The 19,774-nt window shown below is 44.6% G+C and overlaps 2 protein-coding genes across 2 annotated transcripts in view; one reads left to right on the top strand and one right to left on the bottom strand.

Moving 5' to 3' along the window:
* Nucleotides 1-19,774, top strand: part of T265_09823 (hypothetical protein) — a gene marked incomplete at both ends in the record, with an annotated part of 78,448 nt that overhangs the window by 18,188 nt on the left and 40,486 nt on the right. The window contains 4 exons of the mRNA XM_009176006.1: nt 944-1,536; nt 3,163-3,431; nt 5,999-6,172; nt 10,072-10,442. Coding sequence (XP_009174270.1) covers nt 944-1,536; nt 3,163-3,431; nt 5,999-6,172; nt 10,072-10,442 — 1,407 coding nt within the window. The remainder of the gene's footprint in view (nt 1-943; nt 1,537-3,162; nt 3,432-5,998; nt 6,173-10,071; nt 10,443-19,774) is intronic.
* T265_14963 (hypothetical protein) lies at nt 7,681-10,618 on the bottom strand (the record flags this gene model as incomplete). Its single annotated transcript, XM_009176009.1, has 3 exons — nt 7,681-7,787; nt 9,300-9,419; nt 10,411-10,618. Coding segments are annotated over 3 exons (435 nt in total), but the record flags the coding sequence as incomplete, so codon positions are not given.

Here is a 19,774-nt window from a genome sequence, read left to right as displayed (position 1 = left end):
GCCCTGTCTGGAGTTGCTGAACTCTTAGCTCACCCAGACAGACGTCCAGGCTACCCGGTCGGCACCACGAGGAGGTGGTTCAGCTCGCCGACTAAGCGTGTTGTCACCATATTCGTAGTACACTACTCAAGGTTGCTGAAAACCCCTCGACAGCCCTCCGTAGCACAACTTCTCGTAGTACAGGAACTTGCTGCCTTTCGTAGGTTACCTATTGTTGGCCATTCTGACATGGCTGAAACCGAAGGAGCTGTGTTCTAGTCACTGTAGTCCACAGCATCACTGCCACACTGAAGTCGGACCTTCATGGCGAGGTGACTGCTTTAGATCGGTGCTTGATTAATCAAGGATGGTTGTTTCAACGCTGTTGTTAAATATGTTAGGTCTACTTCGTTTCAGGTAACGTCCATGACTCTGTTTTCAATGATTCACACAAGGGACCGCCACTAATTTGGCCTATTCTGTAGGATCGCCCATCAATTCGTGGCTTGCGGGAAATGTCGTAGACACTTCAGAAGAGTGACTCCTCTTCAAATTTGTATTATTTGTATCGAAAATATATGGCTATTTTGTGAGGATTAGTTTCTAAAAAATTTTGCCGGATTTTTCAAGGACTTCCAGCGGTCATACCACAGAATTCATCAGAATATTATTTTCAGAACTGGTCCGTTGTCCCTGTATGTTTTCAGAAAATTCTGGTGTTTTTAAGCTACCAGAATCGCTTCTGTTATCCAAACGACTTTAAGGTTTTGTGGCCTTCATTTCGACAGTCTGCAGAATATATAAAATCATACTATTTAATGCTGTTTTCAGTGCTATTTTAAAGGTCTTGCCATCTTTCCCTCCTGGCACTATCATTGTTTCGTCTTCTGTGCATTTCACCTTGGGGATAGCACAAAGTTTTTTATGATGCTATCACCGTTCGTTTCGGTTTCGGACCTTGCAGACCTCAAGACCGTATTCCTCAAGAGCCGTGGATCACTCCACCCGATGGATAGCGTTTGCATGGAAGTAGACACTCGAGGGAAGATTATTGACGACTTCGATTCCGAAGCAGACCAACTTCATGATCATCCTAATCGGCTGGTTCGCGGAGGATTGGAATCGGGTGAAGTACCCTCTTTGTTAGCGAAGGACAAACCAGCTTTTCTACCGAGCGCAGTGACATCCACCAGCACGACCTCGATGCCGTTTACTGAACACTTGAGGTCACTCGGTCCGACACAGATTGACCAGATTCCTGTCGGTTCGTTGGGTGTCGCAGAAAAGAACCAATCCGCCTCTCCACCTTCTTCAACAGAACCCGGTTTTGTTCTTAGTAAAGAGACGGAATCACAGTTGGTTGAGGCGGTAATGGAGGATATTGTTGGGTTGTTTGGTTTGGCCGACTCTAGTTTCCTGCAGGGTCATGTGTTTGTTGGTAGCGTACCCAGTGGAACTGTGCTGTTAGAAGCGTGCACCATCCAGACAGAACTGTATTACATCGTGTCAGGCGAATTACATGGATTTCAGTCGGCGACAGACGCAGAAACCGATGATGTAAGTCAGCATTTTTAAATGATGTTTCGGTGAGTTGGGTTAGCGTCATGCTCACTCTGAAATTACTGGCCTTGCTATTCTTTCCTGGCCATTTTTCACTATTGACAACTTCCGATGCCTCACCTTCGTCTTCATCTTTTATTCCGCAATTCACAATTGACCATGCTCGGTCAAACTACCGTCCCATTGTTCGAAACCTTGATCCCAGTTCACGTCTTACAGTTTGTTGGTACTCCTGAAGGGGTACTTGTACGAGCGAGAAAAGAGGTACGTGGATGATCTTTGAGTCCCAGGCCTGTATATTCCCCTCCACTTTGTCGATTTTGGGCTTTGCCTCATTTGTGTGACTTCTTTGGTTATGAAAAATAACCGCCTAAAGGTTGAAACAAAATTATTTCATTCTATGGTGGTAAATGTTGATAGCTCAGATAATGTAGATGGTCGTTGGCTTGTCCGCTGAGCTGGGCGGTTTGATAGCAAACGTTTCATCACCAATCGAGGTGACATCATCAGTGCGTTGTTGGGGAGCGTAGTTGTGCGTAGCGGTGGGTTGGTGGTTGTGCCTTTTAGTGACCGTCTGTTAGCATTGTTATAACTATTGGGCCATAATTTATCATGATACAATGTTGTCAGCGGGCCCGTTTCAAGCGGTTACTTGGTGTAAAACCTTTCTACAGTGTCTCTCCCGACGGCAGCCACTCCGCTATACCGACCACCTTTGGTCAACCTTCGACAACAAACGCAGCTATAGTCATGACTAATACTTTCATTGCTTCTCAGGTTAAGATTAAGAGAGGGCTAGTTATCCACTATCGCACCTCCACTCGGACTATTCCGTCACAGGGAACACCTCCGTTCTCGAAAAAGAAATGTGCAAAAGACTTGCTGGGTTAAGTCGGTCATGTTCAATCAGATTCGCCTGACCGTTTGACCAGAAAACTATTTTTGTAAACCTAGCTTGACCATGATCGTGATTCTCTTTAGACACCACTGAACGAGATATTCTAGTTTAACCATACTTTGAAGCATCGCTTTCGGTTGATTTTTTGTCCACTAAATAACTACCACCACATCAGTGTGGCGAAATTAGATGTTCATACTAATAAGGGAATGGATCAAAAATCGATGGGATAAGGACTGTAGATTTTGTATGCCGTTACTATTAAGGTACAATGTCCATCGAACAGACACAACAGGACTCTACTGGTTCGCCATATCACATCGGCCCATAGATTAACGGTTCCTATCGGTCAGTGGCCCACTGTTTGATCCATTTGGATAGTATTTTATTTTTCGTGCTTTTTTCTGGTCGTATGTACCTTTACCGACCGAATTTCACCATGTAGGTTACCCATCAAGTGCGCACTACTGTCCACACATTATAACCAAAGAGATAGGTTGGTATGGAGATGTCTACCAGCTATTAGTGTATGAGTCGTACTTGATCCCGAGAACAACATTGCCCTCATGTTGTGTTCGATTCTTCTAAGCCAATCCGGGTGATTCAGACGAGATTCTAAGGATCCATGTGGCGAAACCTCTTTTAACCCGACCACGAGAATTTTTAATTACATATTTATTTGTCTTTGAGGCTTGGGTGAATAGCGCATTTTTTTCTCTTGACAGTCTAGTGACCTCATAATTGGTCGTCCAGGTGACGTCCTTGGCTTACTTGGGCTCGTCACTGGAGAGCCTAATGGGTACGAGTTGAGGGTAGTCAAGAACTCAATTGTGGCCACCCTGTCTCGCGAGCACTTCTATGCAATGGTACGCCAGAATCCAGAAACATTACTTATCGTGGTTCGTCTGATATGTGCGCGGATTTCACCGGTCCTGCATCAGCTCGATATCGCAATTCAGTGGCTGACGGTTCTGGCCGGGCGTGCCCTTTACAAGTAAGTCATCTTACTTAACCCAATCGTCGATCTACTCGTGTTTGACGTTGTTTCTTTCTGGATAAAGTGTTCCTGTGTGTACCTCGCGACTTCCGGTTGATGGTTCTTTCATTCCATTCAGTTAATCGGTTTGCACTGTGAAAACATTGACTGTTTTATGTCATAAATCGGCCAGGATTCCGCTTGGAAATCAATTGCTTGATGTGTCAGTTATCTGATCTGCCAGACAGCATTTTCAGTACACGTATTCAGCGGATGACGTTGGAATTAATCAGCTTGTTGAATTTTAGCTTTAAAACTGTAAGAACCACGTCCTTGCCATACAGTGGTTATACCTGCCACAGTTTTGTTCATCGATGATTTGAGGGATGGTATAAACAGCTGCACTTTGGAGGTGATAGACGATACGATTGATGTGTAAATACAAATGTGTCACTGGACTTTTAATTGGGGTGATTGGGAGAGGAGCTTTGCATTAAGGGCAATAACTTGGATGGACGAGGGCCATTGAGGACGCAACTGGGCTATTTCTGCCAATGACTCTAACTATGATGTGTCCCGTCTCGGGGTTCCCATCCACAGAAATGGCGATGACCAGCGCGGCTGAGCTTGCTGGTACTGGCTTCGCTGCTAAGCCATTGTTGGACTCCTTGGCTCCTTTCCACCCTTCACATGGTTATGGGAAGAGAGCCCTTCGAGGAATTCGGTCGATTGGCACACGGGGCACATGACCAAGCAACACATGGCATGTGATCAGATCATTTATCGTTAGTGAGTCGATTTTCCGAAAACCATTCGACGTATTTCAGCATTGCTGATCCGGGTTTCCTACTAGACTCGGGCAATGCTCCGAAAACATCAATTGTCAAACACTAAAACTCTTGACGTTCTCGGTGCACAGAGACCAGGTTCCTGAACGATATAATAATATGGAACGCACCGTAGCATTGTAAGCTTGACGTCGCAGGCGATGCAAGTTGGCGAATGCTGCACTGGCCGGATGGAAGTATCATCTGTTGCGAGACCACCGGGATCGATACAGCTACCAAGGTAGACAAATTCGTCTAATGCCTCAATCGGGTCATCCGGAAGCATGGGATCAGGGTTCAAGCAGCACGTTATACTTTGCAGGTGTGAAGCGCATGTCGAACTGTGAGACAGAATTATTTAGATTACTTAGTATCGTTCGCATTACCACGGCGTCAGATCCAGGAAGAGCAGTGTCGTCCGATATATGTGAGCGGATGACTCGGAATCAGTTCGACCGCACGGGCATTAGAAGCTGATAGTGAGTCCGCCAAAATAGTATGGATGACGAAATTGAAGAGGAAAGGCGAGAGAGGACAACAGTATTTGAAACCAGTTGATGAAGTGAACTCTGACGGGAGCTTCGCGTAGGCCTTCACAGGTCCGTGGGAATTGGCGTTCGATGCCACTGCTTCCAGGCTAATGCCACGGTGGTTTTCACACAGCGCCGGCGTACCCTTTTTGAAGATAGGAATAGGCAAGAAAATATATTCGGTCGAATACAGTACAATGCAACAAATTACAGTATTCCATTAAGGTACAGTACAATAAATAATGCAGCGTACTGTATCGCAATACATGCCGACTAGATATGGGATAGCAATAGAAACAAGACACGCCTGCAACCCAGACCAAGGAAATTCGGTGGCAAACATGTAGGTTTCCTATAGCCTAGGGTGATTGTACTGACGTGAACGATGGCGAGGACTTTCTGTCACCCACGACTGTTCTTTTGCAGCATTAACAACTGTGATAAGCTGTAACTCGATTAGTTTTGATTTGTCGTGCATTGCATTCTGCATTCTGCAGTCTCATTACGTTTAATCCGTGTTTGTCTACGAGTTACGGTGCTACAGTGATACCATGCGTGCGCAGCATTGTCGTATAAGCTAAACTGCATCGACTCCAGAAGAACATTTTAGTGTCACGTGAAAGAGTCCGACCCGTTTTAGTGTTTATTAACTACGCCAGACGAACGCACACAACAGTGTACACAACAATAAAACGGCTAGAAAGGGTGATAGTCATCAATGTGTTGAATTATGCCGCCGCTGAGGGTGGTTCTGGATCATGTATACTGAAATCTCATTTATCTATTATTTCCAGCCAGGAAATCGAGATACTGCAACCGAGAATAGCCTCACTGTCAAGATATTTATCATCTTCACGATGTCGTCTCGTGATCTGCTCATTTTCTCTCAACTTCCATCCAGGAATGAGTTTATAGAATCGTTGCAACGATATCCTCAGAACCTAACCTATTCTCGAAGCGGTGAAGATTGTTAACCCTCGGCTACTATCATCCATAGGCAACGGTGATTACACCTAGAGTGTTGGGGTATCTTCAGTCCAAGGAGGCCGAATTCCACATCTTGAAAAAGTTGACCAAACTGAAAAACCCTAAATTAGTCTTTTTAGGGGGTTGCATTTATCTAGACGTCACTTTGGAGATCTAAGCACCTGTGGTCATGTTTAACATGAAACAGATTCGCTTGGGCACCATGATAAATTCCCTTGTTTGTTCGTTCATTTGCGTTCAGGAAGGGCGATGCATCCAATCACGTCTACATTGTACTAAGTGGAAGGTTGCGACAGGTGGACACTCTCTCTGACGGCGGTCACCGCATCATTGGCGAATCGGGTCGTGGAGATATGGTCGGATTTTTGGAGGTGATTTGCTCACAGAAGCGGTTGCATACTGTGATTGCCATTCGGTAAGTTAAAGTCTTTTCTATTGATTCTTTTGTGTATTGGTCAGTCTACTTGTATCCGTATGAAGCACGAGACGCGCATATTGGTCCTCCTGATGAGAACCTGAAATGTATTATTTTTTTCAGGCGGTAGTTAGTAAAAAGGGCTAAAAATGCCAAGTTTGATAAGTGACAATCATGGGTAATTCCTGCGATATCCGGCCAAATATGATACCCATGTCGGCATCTACATGTCTACAGTAAGCGATGACTTGAACTGATTGGTCAGATCAGTGTATGCGACAAGGTCACTGTCTCTTCTTATTCCTCTTTACCTTTGTTACCGACATGTTGATTGAAATTTTGCTTTCCGCTTTGGGGGTGAAATACTTCCCGGGTGTTTGTTCATACGCAGTGAATATGTGGACTGTATTGCTCTTTGGTTTTGTATCCTTCAGGATAACAATATACTTTAGGTAGCTTAAGTGTTTCTATGGAATGAGCTTCTTGTGTGGGTCGTGTCGTGTTAAATGCCACTGCAAGATTAAATGGGATCGAATTAAGGTCCCATGATGGCAAACAAGCCAGTCGACTTTGACTGGTCTCAGCATACTGGTTGAGGGCGAGATCACTTCTCGAGTCAGGTAGGCCGGCTTGCATCTTGTGGATTAGGGGTGTAGATTATATATTTGTCTTATTCCCTTACCTTGGCATGAACTCAGGCATAGAAATTGGGCGCTGGCTGGATTATAACCGTTTCCAGGCGGAACACTTGGATTCATTTCGGGATTCAAAGGGGATTTCTTTACGGTTGATTGCCAAAAAACGCCTTGATATTACTATGACCATTGTATGCAATTGTTGAAAAAAAAATCACTGAAATATGCATTCGCATATGCGTGTGTTTGTCATGAGGCTTAGCGATAACCGACTCTGAGTTTCCAATGCCTTTCCTAAACAGTCGTTATCAACAACCCGCTTTTATGGTCGATGGTCTTCATCTTCTGGTCGAGACTCACGTACTTAGCTACTATTTATTTGATGGTATATTGAATGTCTTCATCGGTGACGATAGCCGTATAACAACAACATTTTATCCGGAGGTTCAATCGACTGAGACATGGGCGAAAAGATATCTTTGTGATAGGCTTTCTGCAATCTTGTCAACATTCCTAAAGTTTGTCTCGTTCTTTTTATTGGTGTGTAAATTCGACTGAACTTTGTTTCCTGCTAGCAGCCGCAAATGGAAATGAGACCTTGATAGTGTGTTTAGTCCTAACCGTTCGATCCGTATTGAACCTCACGGTTGCACTCGCGAAAACTCCTGAATCAAACAAGCTTAACCATCAGCCGCTTATGAATTAGAATTAACATGACTACCCTCTTTCTGTTGGACGGTTTGTTATGCTAGTCACTACACTCGCAAGCTCGTAGCTTATAAGAATGATCTTGATATCAGGTTAATCCAGTGTATCAGCTAAAAACCATGCACGAGAGCCCGAGATAGCTCAAAGGTTAAGGTGCAAACTTACTAACCGGAAGGTCCGTGGTTCAAGATGATCTGCATCTGGACTTCTGTCTAGGCTTGGACAACCTGGCAGTATCTCGACCTTGGTGTTTTCTTCGGGTGACTTGACAGCTAGGCACGAAAGCGGTGCTACGGATGAACCATTATTATTATTACTATTACTACCAGAGCTCGTTGGCTCTAGCTGCTATAGTTTCGGTCACCGGTCACTTATACACGTCCCCTGGGACGTTTCTTCTCTTGTCATCCGGTGCTGCGGCGGTTCGTGGGCGTTGCGGAATGTTTCTGTCTTCTATACCAGCAGGCTAGTGAGCTGCCTACCGTACCATTGAAGCCACAGTTCACTGCATCCATACCTTCTTTTTACCTCTTAATGTACGCCTTCAGTTTTCGGATTGCGTTTAAGTCAACCAATAAATCAGACTGGTTGGGTGTAGTCCAGAAGTATTTCAATTAACGACATCCAAATGTTAGATACCATTATTTTGTGGAGGATAGTGGAGTTTTGTCCAGGGGCTTTTAGAGGACGAGGTAGTATCAGATCGCCCAAGCTGAAGTTGAGGATTAACTCGAGAGATCAGACGCGAAACATCTGGTTGGAGTATTTGACCCGGAAGACAACCGAGTGGATCTCGGAACCAGCAATCTTGGTTGCGGCGATTACGACCGCAGTCCACACAGTTTCTGGAAGTCTGTCCAGATCACCTTATGATAGCATATGTTGATAAGCTCTATGGTGGTTCGATTTGCTCTGCCATTTTTGAAACGCAAACCAAATTAAGTCTCACTTCTGAGGAAAAGCCAGTGGGAGCCGAGTAAAATCTATCCTCAGGTCGTCAACAACCAGTTGTGCGATAAATCCAACACGGTTCATTCATGGACTATATGAAGGTCACGGGATCATGATGCCATCATTTTTGTGACTTTTTGTGGGCGATCTGCAGTGGTATGGCCACCACTGCTCGTTCCTGTTCACTTACTGACCGCAACTATACTATGCACAGCTAACTGCATAAGGAGTCCATTCGTCCGCCCTAGCTTGAGATCGTGCTTGTAGACAAGAAGCCCTGCTTCATCCACCGTACTCCATGTACCCGGCTACTGTTTATTTAATGTGGTCAAGCCACTTGCTGTTCACAACCCTGTTGGTCGCGTACCCGTCACGGATTGCCTCTTATGGACTGCTTGAAAGCTGTCTTACTGTCGGATTGATCCTAGACTGACCATATTCCATGAACATGTCATCATCCGTGAAACATGTAAGCTTGAGCCCAGCTACGTCGCTCAATCTTGGCATCTCAGTCCGTATTTCGTCTCATCGTCCCTTGTATCGTTGTTTTTGTCCCACTGAGTGACATATACGCTACATTTACGACCAAATAACTTTCCTTCTGTCTTGGGTAAGACAAAAAAGCACATGCTGCTCATCTGAAGTTTCCAGTTATAAACAGGTAGGTGAATTGATGAAGGCTTGCCATTTTCGTTAAAGTCCACAAGGTGTTAGGAGCAAGACGATACAAATGCTGTCGCGGCAAACAGCCTAAGTTAAGTACTAAGTAGGCGGATTTAATGTTGAAGATCAATAACTGAAAGGTAGAAAAAAGTGTTAAAAAAATCGTCCACCTGTAACACCCTTTTGGTGTTTAGGCGCTATACCACCCGGAGAAAGTACGGGGGTTGGGATACTGCTAAGTTTCCCAATCCTAGACAGGAGAAGTCGATGTGCAGATTCGAACCACGGATCTTGTGGTCAGTAAACTTGCGCTCTAGCCATGTGCAGTTGGTAGCATGAAAACATTGAAATGAGTGTAGCACTGGATGTCGATCTACATCATCTTCCCCGGGTCTGCAGGTTGTCCCTAATTTCGAGGGTCAAGTGTAGTTATCTATGTTGTTGGCACACTTACAGTTTGAATTCGGTGAGTAATCTTGGCCTGAAGTAGATAGCTGATCATTTCTTCCACGGTCCTAAGATAAATGGCCTGTTTGTTTGGCACTGTTATTGTATCTTCAGCATATCCAAACCGAACAGATTTTGAAAGTTTTTGAGAAAATAAAACGTTTCAGTCGATAAAACTGGCATGACCTCTAGGCTGATTCAATCCATCGGAATTGTGTGCGACTGGAAGTCAATCATTTTACCCAACATTTGACGACTGATACCGGCTGATGCAGCTAAAGTCGTACACGTGCTCATCGGCGTTTAGTACCGATAAAAACAAATTTTCATCTGCTGATCTATAGCGTTGCTTAATCATATGATCTCACCAGGTGGGTTGTCATTCTTGACACACGTGGTGCAAGCCGTAATCATGTGCTAGGGTCGATAGCCGAACATTCATTGTCGTCCAGCTTCTATGCATCGCTATCTCTTTCTGTTATTTTCTCCTTTCAGTGATTCTGAGGTTGCTCAAATCCCAGCATTCCTACTACACTATCTCAAGCATAAGGTTCCAAGAGTATTGAATCGTATTATTCAGTTGCTTTCTGGTCGACTACTGGGCAACCTAACCGCCCAGAGGAGTGACGCCCCTCAGCTTGGTCTCACCTTTCGGTCACCAACACTTTCTGATTCGATTGACTACAGTGTCTTAGGTACAGCTCCGAAGACCGATTCTGCGGTTCCACAGCCCAGTAGGACAACTATGTCGAATCTGAGAACGATTGCTATTCTGCCGACAACAAGTTCGATTAATGCGGAAGCCTTCACATTGGAGTTGCAGCATTCACTTACGCCAATCGGGTCTTCTGTTCGTCTGACTTCTCGTAAGTTGGCGCCCAACGATTTGCTCCACTTCGCTTTTTTGTAGAAGTTGAGGTTTGTTAAGGTCAATGCATAGTCTTAACAGATTTACAACGGTAGTGTCGGTCGTGGATACTGGTACAAAGTCACAGTAGACCAATGGTAGATTGTCTCGTCTTAGTTCTCTTCTTTCATACATGCTATGTTGTCTGCTCACTCCTTTGTGGCCTCATTCCACTACAAGCATACGCACACCAAGGCACGGTGGCGAGGATACTGCGGAGTGAATGCGCGGAAGGTTCCCGAGCCATTTCAGCTTATTTAAGGTAGGCGATCTGAGCCCTTTACTGTGACGAATGGTGTCATCGCTAAAACCCTGTTGCGACTTAACACTCGTTGTACTCCGAAAACATCGGTTTCCAAGATGCGACTAGTCGGTGCGCGTCATGTACACGAAAGGGCAATGTTTCCCGTTCATAGTGCAAAACTGGTTGTTAGGACGTGCAACCATCACCGTGGATCTCATAATTTTTTCGTAAAATCTCGGCTTCACTCTTCATTTCCATCACCCTGGATCGTAGGCCAAAGGCGGGACAGATACAGTGACAGACATGGTTTAGTCACGCGCTCGATGTCGCACAGTCATCAACGCTGATACATTCAATGTATAGTTTCCCCTCCCGATCCCCCGAGTGAAAATCCCACTGTCACTTGGATCCACGTGTCGTTGTATCCACCCGCTGCCTCCATTGCTTAGCTATTCGCCTCTATTTTCTCAGTTTTTCGGCAAGCAAAACTGACGGATATAAACAATGCACATGTACACGGTTTACAGTTGGTGGTAATTTAATTGATCATGATCGGGGTCACATTCAATTTCCAAAGGTACTCGGTGAGTACGAAGTGTTGTTGACTGAAAGACCCAGTGCTTTTTATTCAACAATACCTGGGCTTGTTATTCTTAGAGTTTCTTAATAATATTAACGCTAGTTTTCTCCAACTTGCGTGGCACGCTTGTGATTTGGTCAGCAATATAAAGTAGGCAATCCTTTTATTCCGCAACTATCTATACACTTTTCGTTATGTTAGGATGGGATTACTGAGCCGATTTATTGGAAAATTCAATGCTTGGAACGATGGTCATGATGTGCCAGGCAGCCCGGATGTATCCAACTGCAGTGGTCTCCCAGAGAGAGTTCCTGAAGGGAGCTACGAATTCCTTGCGGGAAGCACGCCGCCTTAGCGTTGCATCAAACAGACGACGATTTGACGAACCGTCTACGAAGCAGGTTATATTCACTGTTTCTCCAGAATATGGGCCAGTCAGAATCGAGCCTTTCTAACCAGGCACCTTGTCCCAATTCTAGCATGCTTTTATGGATAACCTTGTGATTTGCTCTAGAAATGCGTCTCTAAGCGTCTCACTCGATCCCACCACAGGTTGTCTCATCGTGGAGCTACACCTAATAAAAAAAATATGCAGTCCACTGACAACTACCCGCATAGCTAGTCAGTCCCGCAGCACAGGAAAACTGAACCACATATTGTGAACTTGTTGATGTTTGTTCTGAATAAGTATGAGAGTGTCATTTTCAATAGATCCCCCTCTAACTGATTACCGCCCCGGAGTATTGTTCCTATTGTGTTTAATTCTGCGTATCTTTCGCTATGTCGGGTATTGAAATCCTGACACTCAGCGTTCCAACCCAACGTATTAATGGTTGTTGTAATAGGTGCTGTTAACGCAAAAGTACCGAGCAGTCCCAATTCGCTCACCTTTCCAAAAACAACCAAGCGAATGGAACCACACTACATAAACTTCCCATAATTTTTTGAAGCAATCGCACTGCGAACTTCTGTGCAGCCTCTACGCGTTATTTCCATACACAGAATTGTCCGGTTGTTTTATGTGATTCGCACAAGAACTAATCAAATGCATGAGTCAGCATAGTGTGATCTGTGCTTCACTTTTCTCTGTGTCCTTCAAAACATCACCCGTTGAATCACCCCATACTTCGCTGTTTTTCAAGGTCGCCCGCCAGCTGAGAATAAAAACAAGGTTTGGTTTTTGCCGTAGAAGGCAGAAGCCAGGAAGAGTGACATTTTCAGACTTACGAATAAATTGCTGTACCACGTTATTAGGAACAGGTAAATAAAACGCATGCAAACCTCAGGTTATAGAGATTTCTGGACTGCACAAGCAGCCGATGCAAAAATGAGTTCAATGGGCCGTGAATCAAGAGTTCATGGACTATTGTGTGTGTATCGGATCTTGATATAGACGCAACTAAAATAACGGGTCCGGACAAACAATCAGTTTGAACGCTGGGAGGAATAGATATTTTTGGTTGTCTTATGCCGGATGTACTATAGAGTAAACCCTGCGGATGATATACTTCTAGGTGGAAAGGGTTGAACAGTCTCCTGAAAAAAGTATGTGTTCCGGGACTCGGTCGCTCAACTTATCCAAGACTTTAAGCATATATACACCAATAGGGTTGACCATCTCCCAGCAATAGTAGTGCGCGTCACATGGCTCTTTTTCAGTTCTGCGTACTGTGAAACAAGCTTTAACGGTTTAGTAATTGGCTTTCTACCAGATGGTATCGACCCCACGTGGCGTTGTGTAATCTGTCTAGTAAATGGTTCAATAAAATCAATCTGACCGCTTGTTTAGAATATAATGTGTTCCTGCGTATTCCTCTGTGGACATTCTTACGTTAGCCTGCAGTGGCTTTCTGCGGGATGTGTCTTTAGCCCCTATTATAGCATTATCCAGTGATTGCGTTGTGCATACGGAAGCAAAAAATCAACACCGTTTCTATTTTTCAACAATGCTTCGACACCCAGATGCACAGTTCTCCGAGTGGAAATTTGCTGTATGTCTCAGGGTCCATCCTTAGGTCGTTGATAGGAGGAAGCTTCTCTCTAAACACTTGTGGTAAATACGTAGCCGGAACAGGTGTCGGTGGTTCTGCCTGGGTGCTATAGATTCTGGTTTGGCCATGTGGCTCATTATGAAGAGCTCAGATGTTCGATGATGGTGTCTTGATGGGGCATGTGTGTCCGATCTTCAATTAAAATCATTGAACCAAAGAGTGCAAGTTTAGACAAGGCACAGAGACAGCCTAATCGTGTTCGACCGGCCACCGGTGCTGCTTGAATGGAGCGACGAGCGATGCGAATGGCGCGTCTAGATGGTTATTTTGCCATTATTTCCTCCTAGTCTGTTAATGTAAACGTACTTTTGCGTTTATGGCCGCATCGCAAATTGTTGGTATTTAATTTTGCCACCCGATTCGTCACTGCACTTCACGCACACAGACAGGGAAACAAATGGACTACGTTGCCACGTTGCAACAGACAGCACAAGTGTGTTCTGAATCGCCCCCTCCCGCTAACCTCTTTGTTTCACACTGATCGCGTCTTGGTGTGCACAAAATTCGACGTCTAACCATTGGATCGAAATACATAAATTAAATTCGATTTTCTGACTCAGCAGCACCTTCAAGTCACCAGCACGAACTCAACATCAGTGTAAGTTCCTCGAGTCCTGGACAAACTCCTAAACTGTAATATGCTCAGAAACACGAAACTGGTGCTGAAAACAAGCGGCAGTGGCTAGTTCTTGCTTCTAAGACATCACAGATGGACGTAATACACCACTCATAAGCTTGGTGAAAGCTCTTCGACAGCCCACGACTGGTTTCGCTCTTTTTGGGACTTGTCATGTAGGCGCAGTTCCCGAATTTCCGTCAATTTCCAATTCTAATTGAACTCAAGTTGATTAAGAACATCGTAAACGGGAGATTCATTTGGGTTCAAGGGGGGTCTCCTGTCAAAGCCGAATCGGTGTCCAACTGAGTGTATTTCCCTGAAGGAACTTAAAGCAGGTCGCAATCAATGGTGGTGTGAATGTGCTCCTTCCCGTCAACATAGATTGTATCAAGCAGGAAGATGTTAACTGAACTATAAGCGAAACAAATGATACACGTGAAAACAGTCTACCGAAAGGCGTGGAGCGCTGACTGAAGCACTTCGAATTTCAGTTTGGCCACCTAGCAGCTCTGTACTATTATGCCAACCTTTGTTCCTTAACCCAAGGAATCAGAGATTAGAGAATCGTTAACCTTAGCTGTCACAACGCATCAGCGCTGATCACAGATGCTATGCACGTGAAATGATGGACTTCTGTTCTCTGCGATCTAACAACCACAAGGCTCCCGCATCCCTGGGAAATTCACTGTCTCTCCGACTTTCGAATGACGTGTGATGATTGTAACAGTCATGGAGGCATTCCCTCTATATGAACTGCGTCAAAACTTTTAATTATGTTTCCTATGTTATGTTGAGGGACAGATTAGGGTCAAATAAGCTAGTTCCCAGCTTAGTCAAATGTGTTTTGATTATCTCAGTACCCCTCATATCCTCTTGTCTATCACCGGCCCGTCAGATATTCTTGCGACCTGTTTGATTGGTGGGAGCATTTTGAAAACCGATGTCTACGTATTTTGTGAAAAAAAACATGCAACGATCAGGTTCACTCAAAAGTCTGGATAACCTAGATTTTCTGGAACTGGTTTCAATTCGTCAGTCAAGACAAGTTATGCATTCGAATATCCCAACGATCACTAGTCATGCTTGTTGTTAACAGAAGTTTGAAAAAATGACTAAGTGATCAGCCGAGAACGTAACGAAAGCCGATGAAGAATCCACCTTCAAACTTGATTATGGGATATCTATTCCAACTTCTCGGCTAGGGGCTGACAGATACCGAATACTGTCGAGTAAAATGATGGTTAATATGGCCCGTTGCGGTGTGTGTGTATTTCCAATTGTGTGGCTTTCAACTTAAAGGAAGAGTAAAAATTTTAAAAGCCACATTAAAAAGAGAAAAATGTAGACACTTAGTTGCAATTAGACTACGGTGACTTGCAGGCTCAGGTGAATATCCTGTTTGTTATATTCTACAGGTGGATGCCCTGCACAAAGGCGGCCACATGCTTTGTCTTCTCGTTTTTCATACTCGTTTGTCTATCTCTGTTTTTTTCGTGGTTATATGATACGATTTATCAGGTTGCTTAACTCTTACACACACACACTATTACTCGAAATTGATGATTGGACATATAAACCATCGCAATATGTCAAATTTATATCTTTTATCAGTGTCTGTTAAACTGAGTCCACATCTGTGCAACTGCACAAGCCCGGCCATTGTGCGATCAGTTGTACTCAAATCTTGGCGTAGGAATCCCATCCAGTACTTGCTGGGCAATCGCCCTTGCCAGGGAAAGAGATATAACTTTGAAACTTTTTAAGGGACCACTGTTTGGAGTTTCAGGTGGTCCCTGGAACGGAAATGCTGAACCGCCTCTGATAGGAACAGTCCCAAATGGCTTCGTATTCTCCTAGTGCATTAACTGCGTCTGTCCTGCCGTCGTGTGATATTTATCCCATCTTTTATCATATCCGTTAATCATTTTGGTAAGTGTGAAACCCACACGAGTCTTCTGTAGAAGAAAATGTTGGTAGCTCAAGTAGAGTAGATGGTCGTTGGTTTGTTCGTTGAGCTGGGCAATGTGATTGTACTTGGATGCATTTGATTTAATTGCATTTGATTGCATGTGATCAAATTGCCCAGCTCAGCCAACAAAACAACGACCACACAGTAGTCGACTCTCATGCAGCGTACATGTTTGGACACTAATTTGTCTCAAATGATCCGGTCTGGTACTGCTGTTACTCCATTTATTCTCCGTTGTGTGAACCTTCAGTGAATGTATTGGTAACCAGGAGTGTGTGTGGTGACACTTGCAACTGTCACTGTAGTAGTTCTCATTCCATAGTTTACCGGGACTTGATTATACAGCAGACTAAGCTTGCTGGTTTCTTTTCTTAGGAAAAATCGACGTGGTCTTTCGTAGAGTTAGGACAAGCCATCTGATCACCACTGAGTAGTGTTCCTAGGAACCAGGAATTCGTGGGTCATGTACAACAGTGTGTTTTCACAGATCTGATCTATGCCTGTTACCAGTGATACGCGCAGGAAGTGCGATCAGTGGTTAGAGCGCGGATTTACTGACCGTAAGCTCCATGGTTCGAACCCAACCTCTGCATCTGGACTTCCCCTGTCTAGCCTTGGGCAACCTGGCAGTATCTCAGCCGTCGTGCTTCCTTCGGGTGGCATGACAGCTAGGCACCGAAAAGGTGCTACCATACTCTGGATGTGTCGAAGTCAGTATTTTTAGCGGACATTCTGTTGCCACTTTTTGTTATAGATCAGGGCTGTGGTTAAACTGCTTATGAGAACTCCAGCGTGTGTATATGACGCAGGGTTGATTCAGACTAGCCGAGTACATCTCAATGAAACCATTTAAGTTCGCCATAATTTTTCCTTAAACATGGACAAAACTGACAAATTGGAGTTTATTCCAAAACCTGAGTTCTTTCCAGAACATGGATACGTTCAACATATGTATCAATTTTTTTATCTCTTCTCTAGGTACATACCTCTTCGTTACAAAATTTGCAGAAAAGTTACTAATAAATCATTATCACTATATCATCCAAATTAAATGGGTCCGACCGCAAATAACAAGAACATTTGAGCAGATTACGTGGATTATATCAGAAAGGAGGCAAATTATTATAAGCGTTTTAATCGCTTTTTCAATAATTTAGTTCGAACCGATTTCTTGGGAGTGCTGTAATTTACACAGAAACCGCAATGATTTATCAGCTTTTTTCTGCCTCACCGGTTTACTCATTTTCCGGCTTGTTTGTTCTGGGTACTGGGTTCCTCTAGCACGATAGCGCCGTCAACTACTACGTAATGTTGAGTAAATATTCATCGACAAACCAAGACAGCATGTCATCAGATTGTCCTGCTCCGTAAGTCGAAATCAATTCAGAAGCGAGCTGTTTCGCGTCCACATAGGCTTCGTGCTATTGATGGAAATGTCGGTAGCTCGGTTGTTAGCTTGTTCGCTGAGCTGGACAGTTTGAGTGCAAACGTCTTATCACCAATCGAGATGACATGATCAGTCCGTTGTTAGGGAGTGGAGTAGAGAGTAACAGTGCATCAGTGGTTGTGCCACGTTCTGATTTTCGCATTACCGCGTCAGCGATAAATTCTGATTTTGGAGATCTCATTGGTTCCTTCATCTGTCCACGAAAGCTAAAGTATTTGCCTATGTCAGAGACCAACAGCCTGCATAGGCCTTCGGGTTTGATGATTCCGAATAACCTCGGTTATTGTTTCACTCGCGAGATTGTGATTGGTTGAAGTGATTAGTGATGTGACATCAAGCGAAAGCTTGGTTTCGTCATTTTCCACTTGTTGTTCATCTACTACTCAGAAATAGACTAGCATTATTGATCGTGTGTTCGGATCCAGAAGTCGGGTGTTCGAAACTTCGGTTTCAACAGTCTTCCGCCACAGCTGCTGCCGCTAAAAAATTGTGGGAGAATCACACCCATAGGCACTTCTCAGATGTTAGTTGCAACAATTTTAACTGCACTTGCCTACTCACGCAGGCGAAGAAAGTTCATCTGTATTCAACAGTCGGACATTCCTTACTGAAATGGGATTTTGCAAGCTTGTGAGGTAATTTAACTTGGACACTTTCTTTACAACTAGTCTCCGAAGACAACCCTATGACTTTTCATGGACTAACTGATTCAAGGCTGACATAGCTGCATTACTTTCTGATGATACCAGAGCCTCTTCATTAATTCTCTCTACTTGCTTCATTATTTCACAGTCACCAAAATCTAGTTCACTGGTTCTCACTGGTTTGGAGACATCCCACAAAGTGTCCTTTTTCAATGACCTCAACCAATGACATCTCGTCTTTAAGAGGAATAAATTGGTTTTCCCCTTACCACGACCATTCACGCCTTTTGGTTGACCTGTCTTTTGATTGGTGGGTGGTGAAACGTTTGTAGCCAAGTGCTGAGGTACGCCAAGCGGTCTTATGGAGAAGGAACTCTCCTGCGCTTCATTGGTTGTGCTGGTTGGGCCTATGCATGCCAAAAGGCCATATGTCTCGCAGAGCTCTTTCCGCCCACCCTGTGCTAATTGGAAGCGACCGAGAGGTGGACAATCTATGAAAAACACTAACCAGTAAACTTAGTCGGGTGGGCAACTGCCGCCTCCCTGCATGGGGACTTCGGGACTCAACTCATCAGTGGTTAATGACATTGACAGCAATGGCCCAATCACGCAGTCAGTGGCGCTCGTGCATCAAAGCTATCGCCTTCAATGCGTAGCTGCCCAGCTTCCGAACAATGTGAACATGCCTTCGCGTCGAAGGCTTGATTGTGTATTCCACTTTCCCGTTTTCCGGTGATCGAAACTGTAGCAGCTGGAACCAATATTCCCTTGATTTATAGCTGATAAACTGAATTGAATCGATTGTAACCAAGTTGCCCAGCTCAGCAGTCAAACCAATGTCCATTGCAACTTAAGCCACATTCTCTTTAGTTGAAAAGTTGATGCTTTGTCTACCAACTCAATAGTGTAGTTCTTGAGCCCTGGGAAAAGTGTTTCCTTTTGAGGAAATGTCTCTCGATGTGGCTCGTTGTGTTTGAAAAAGCGGGTTATTGTACTGGGAAGATGAATATCTTTGGTTGTCGTTTTATAGTCACGGGCCCTATTGACGTGAGTAGCGGATAGCTACATTTACTACTAAACTTATTGTCCCACTGCATATGGACAGCGTCACTCGCAGTGATTCACTGAACCATTTGACACTACTGATGAACTGTGTCGAGAACGAAACGCTGTTCAAGTGATACATTGGCTTCCGCGAACTTTTCAAAGATGATGATGTGTAACATTTGTTCGCTGTACTTCATGGCTCAAGGGCTGTGTTGTTGTATGGGTGCGAGACATGGCCCCCGCGGACCGGTGATGTGAGGCGTCTTCAGGTTTTCGACCACCGATGCCTCAGAAGCGTGGCTGATTGTGGATGGCGTCAGCGTGTCAGTAACGAGGCGATTAGAAAACGGGTATTTGGTTGTGCTGCAGGCACCTCAATCCGGGAAAACATCCAGCATCATCGACTGCGATGGCTCGGTCATGTGTTACGCGTGGCGAAACACCGTCTATCGAGACGAGTGTTGTTCTCCGTGCCTCCTTCAGGATGGCGCAAACCGCGATGTGGACAGCACATGACTCGGCAGAAAGGCGTGAAAGAGATCACTAAGAGTTTGAGTGTTGTTGGTGTTGTACGCCTCCCAGGATGGGGTCCCCGTGACCCCGTTTGTGCTTGGCTGGAGACGTTGCAAGAAATGGCGGCTAATCGATGTCAGTTTCTTTCCAGATTGTCTGATTGAGCGGTTGGAGGTG

Source organism: Opisthorchis viverrini (assembly GCF_000715545.1).
Source record: "Opisthorchis viverrini unplaced genomic scaffold opera_v5_306, whole genome shotgun sequence".
NCBI classification, from domain to species: Eukaryota; Metazoa; Platyhelminthes; class Trematoda; order Opisthorchiida; family Opisthorchiidae; genus Opisthorchis; species Opisthorchis viverrini.
Note: the sequence above shows the minus strand (reverse complement) of the source record. Positions and strands in the feature narration are given on the sequence as shown.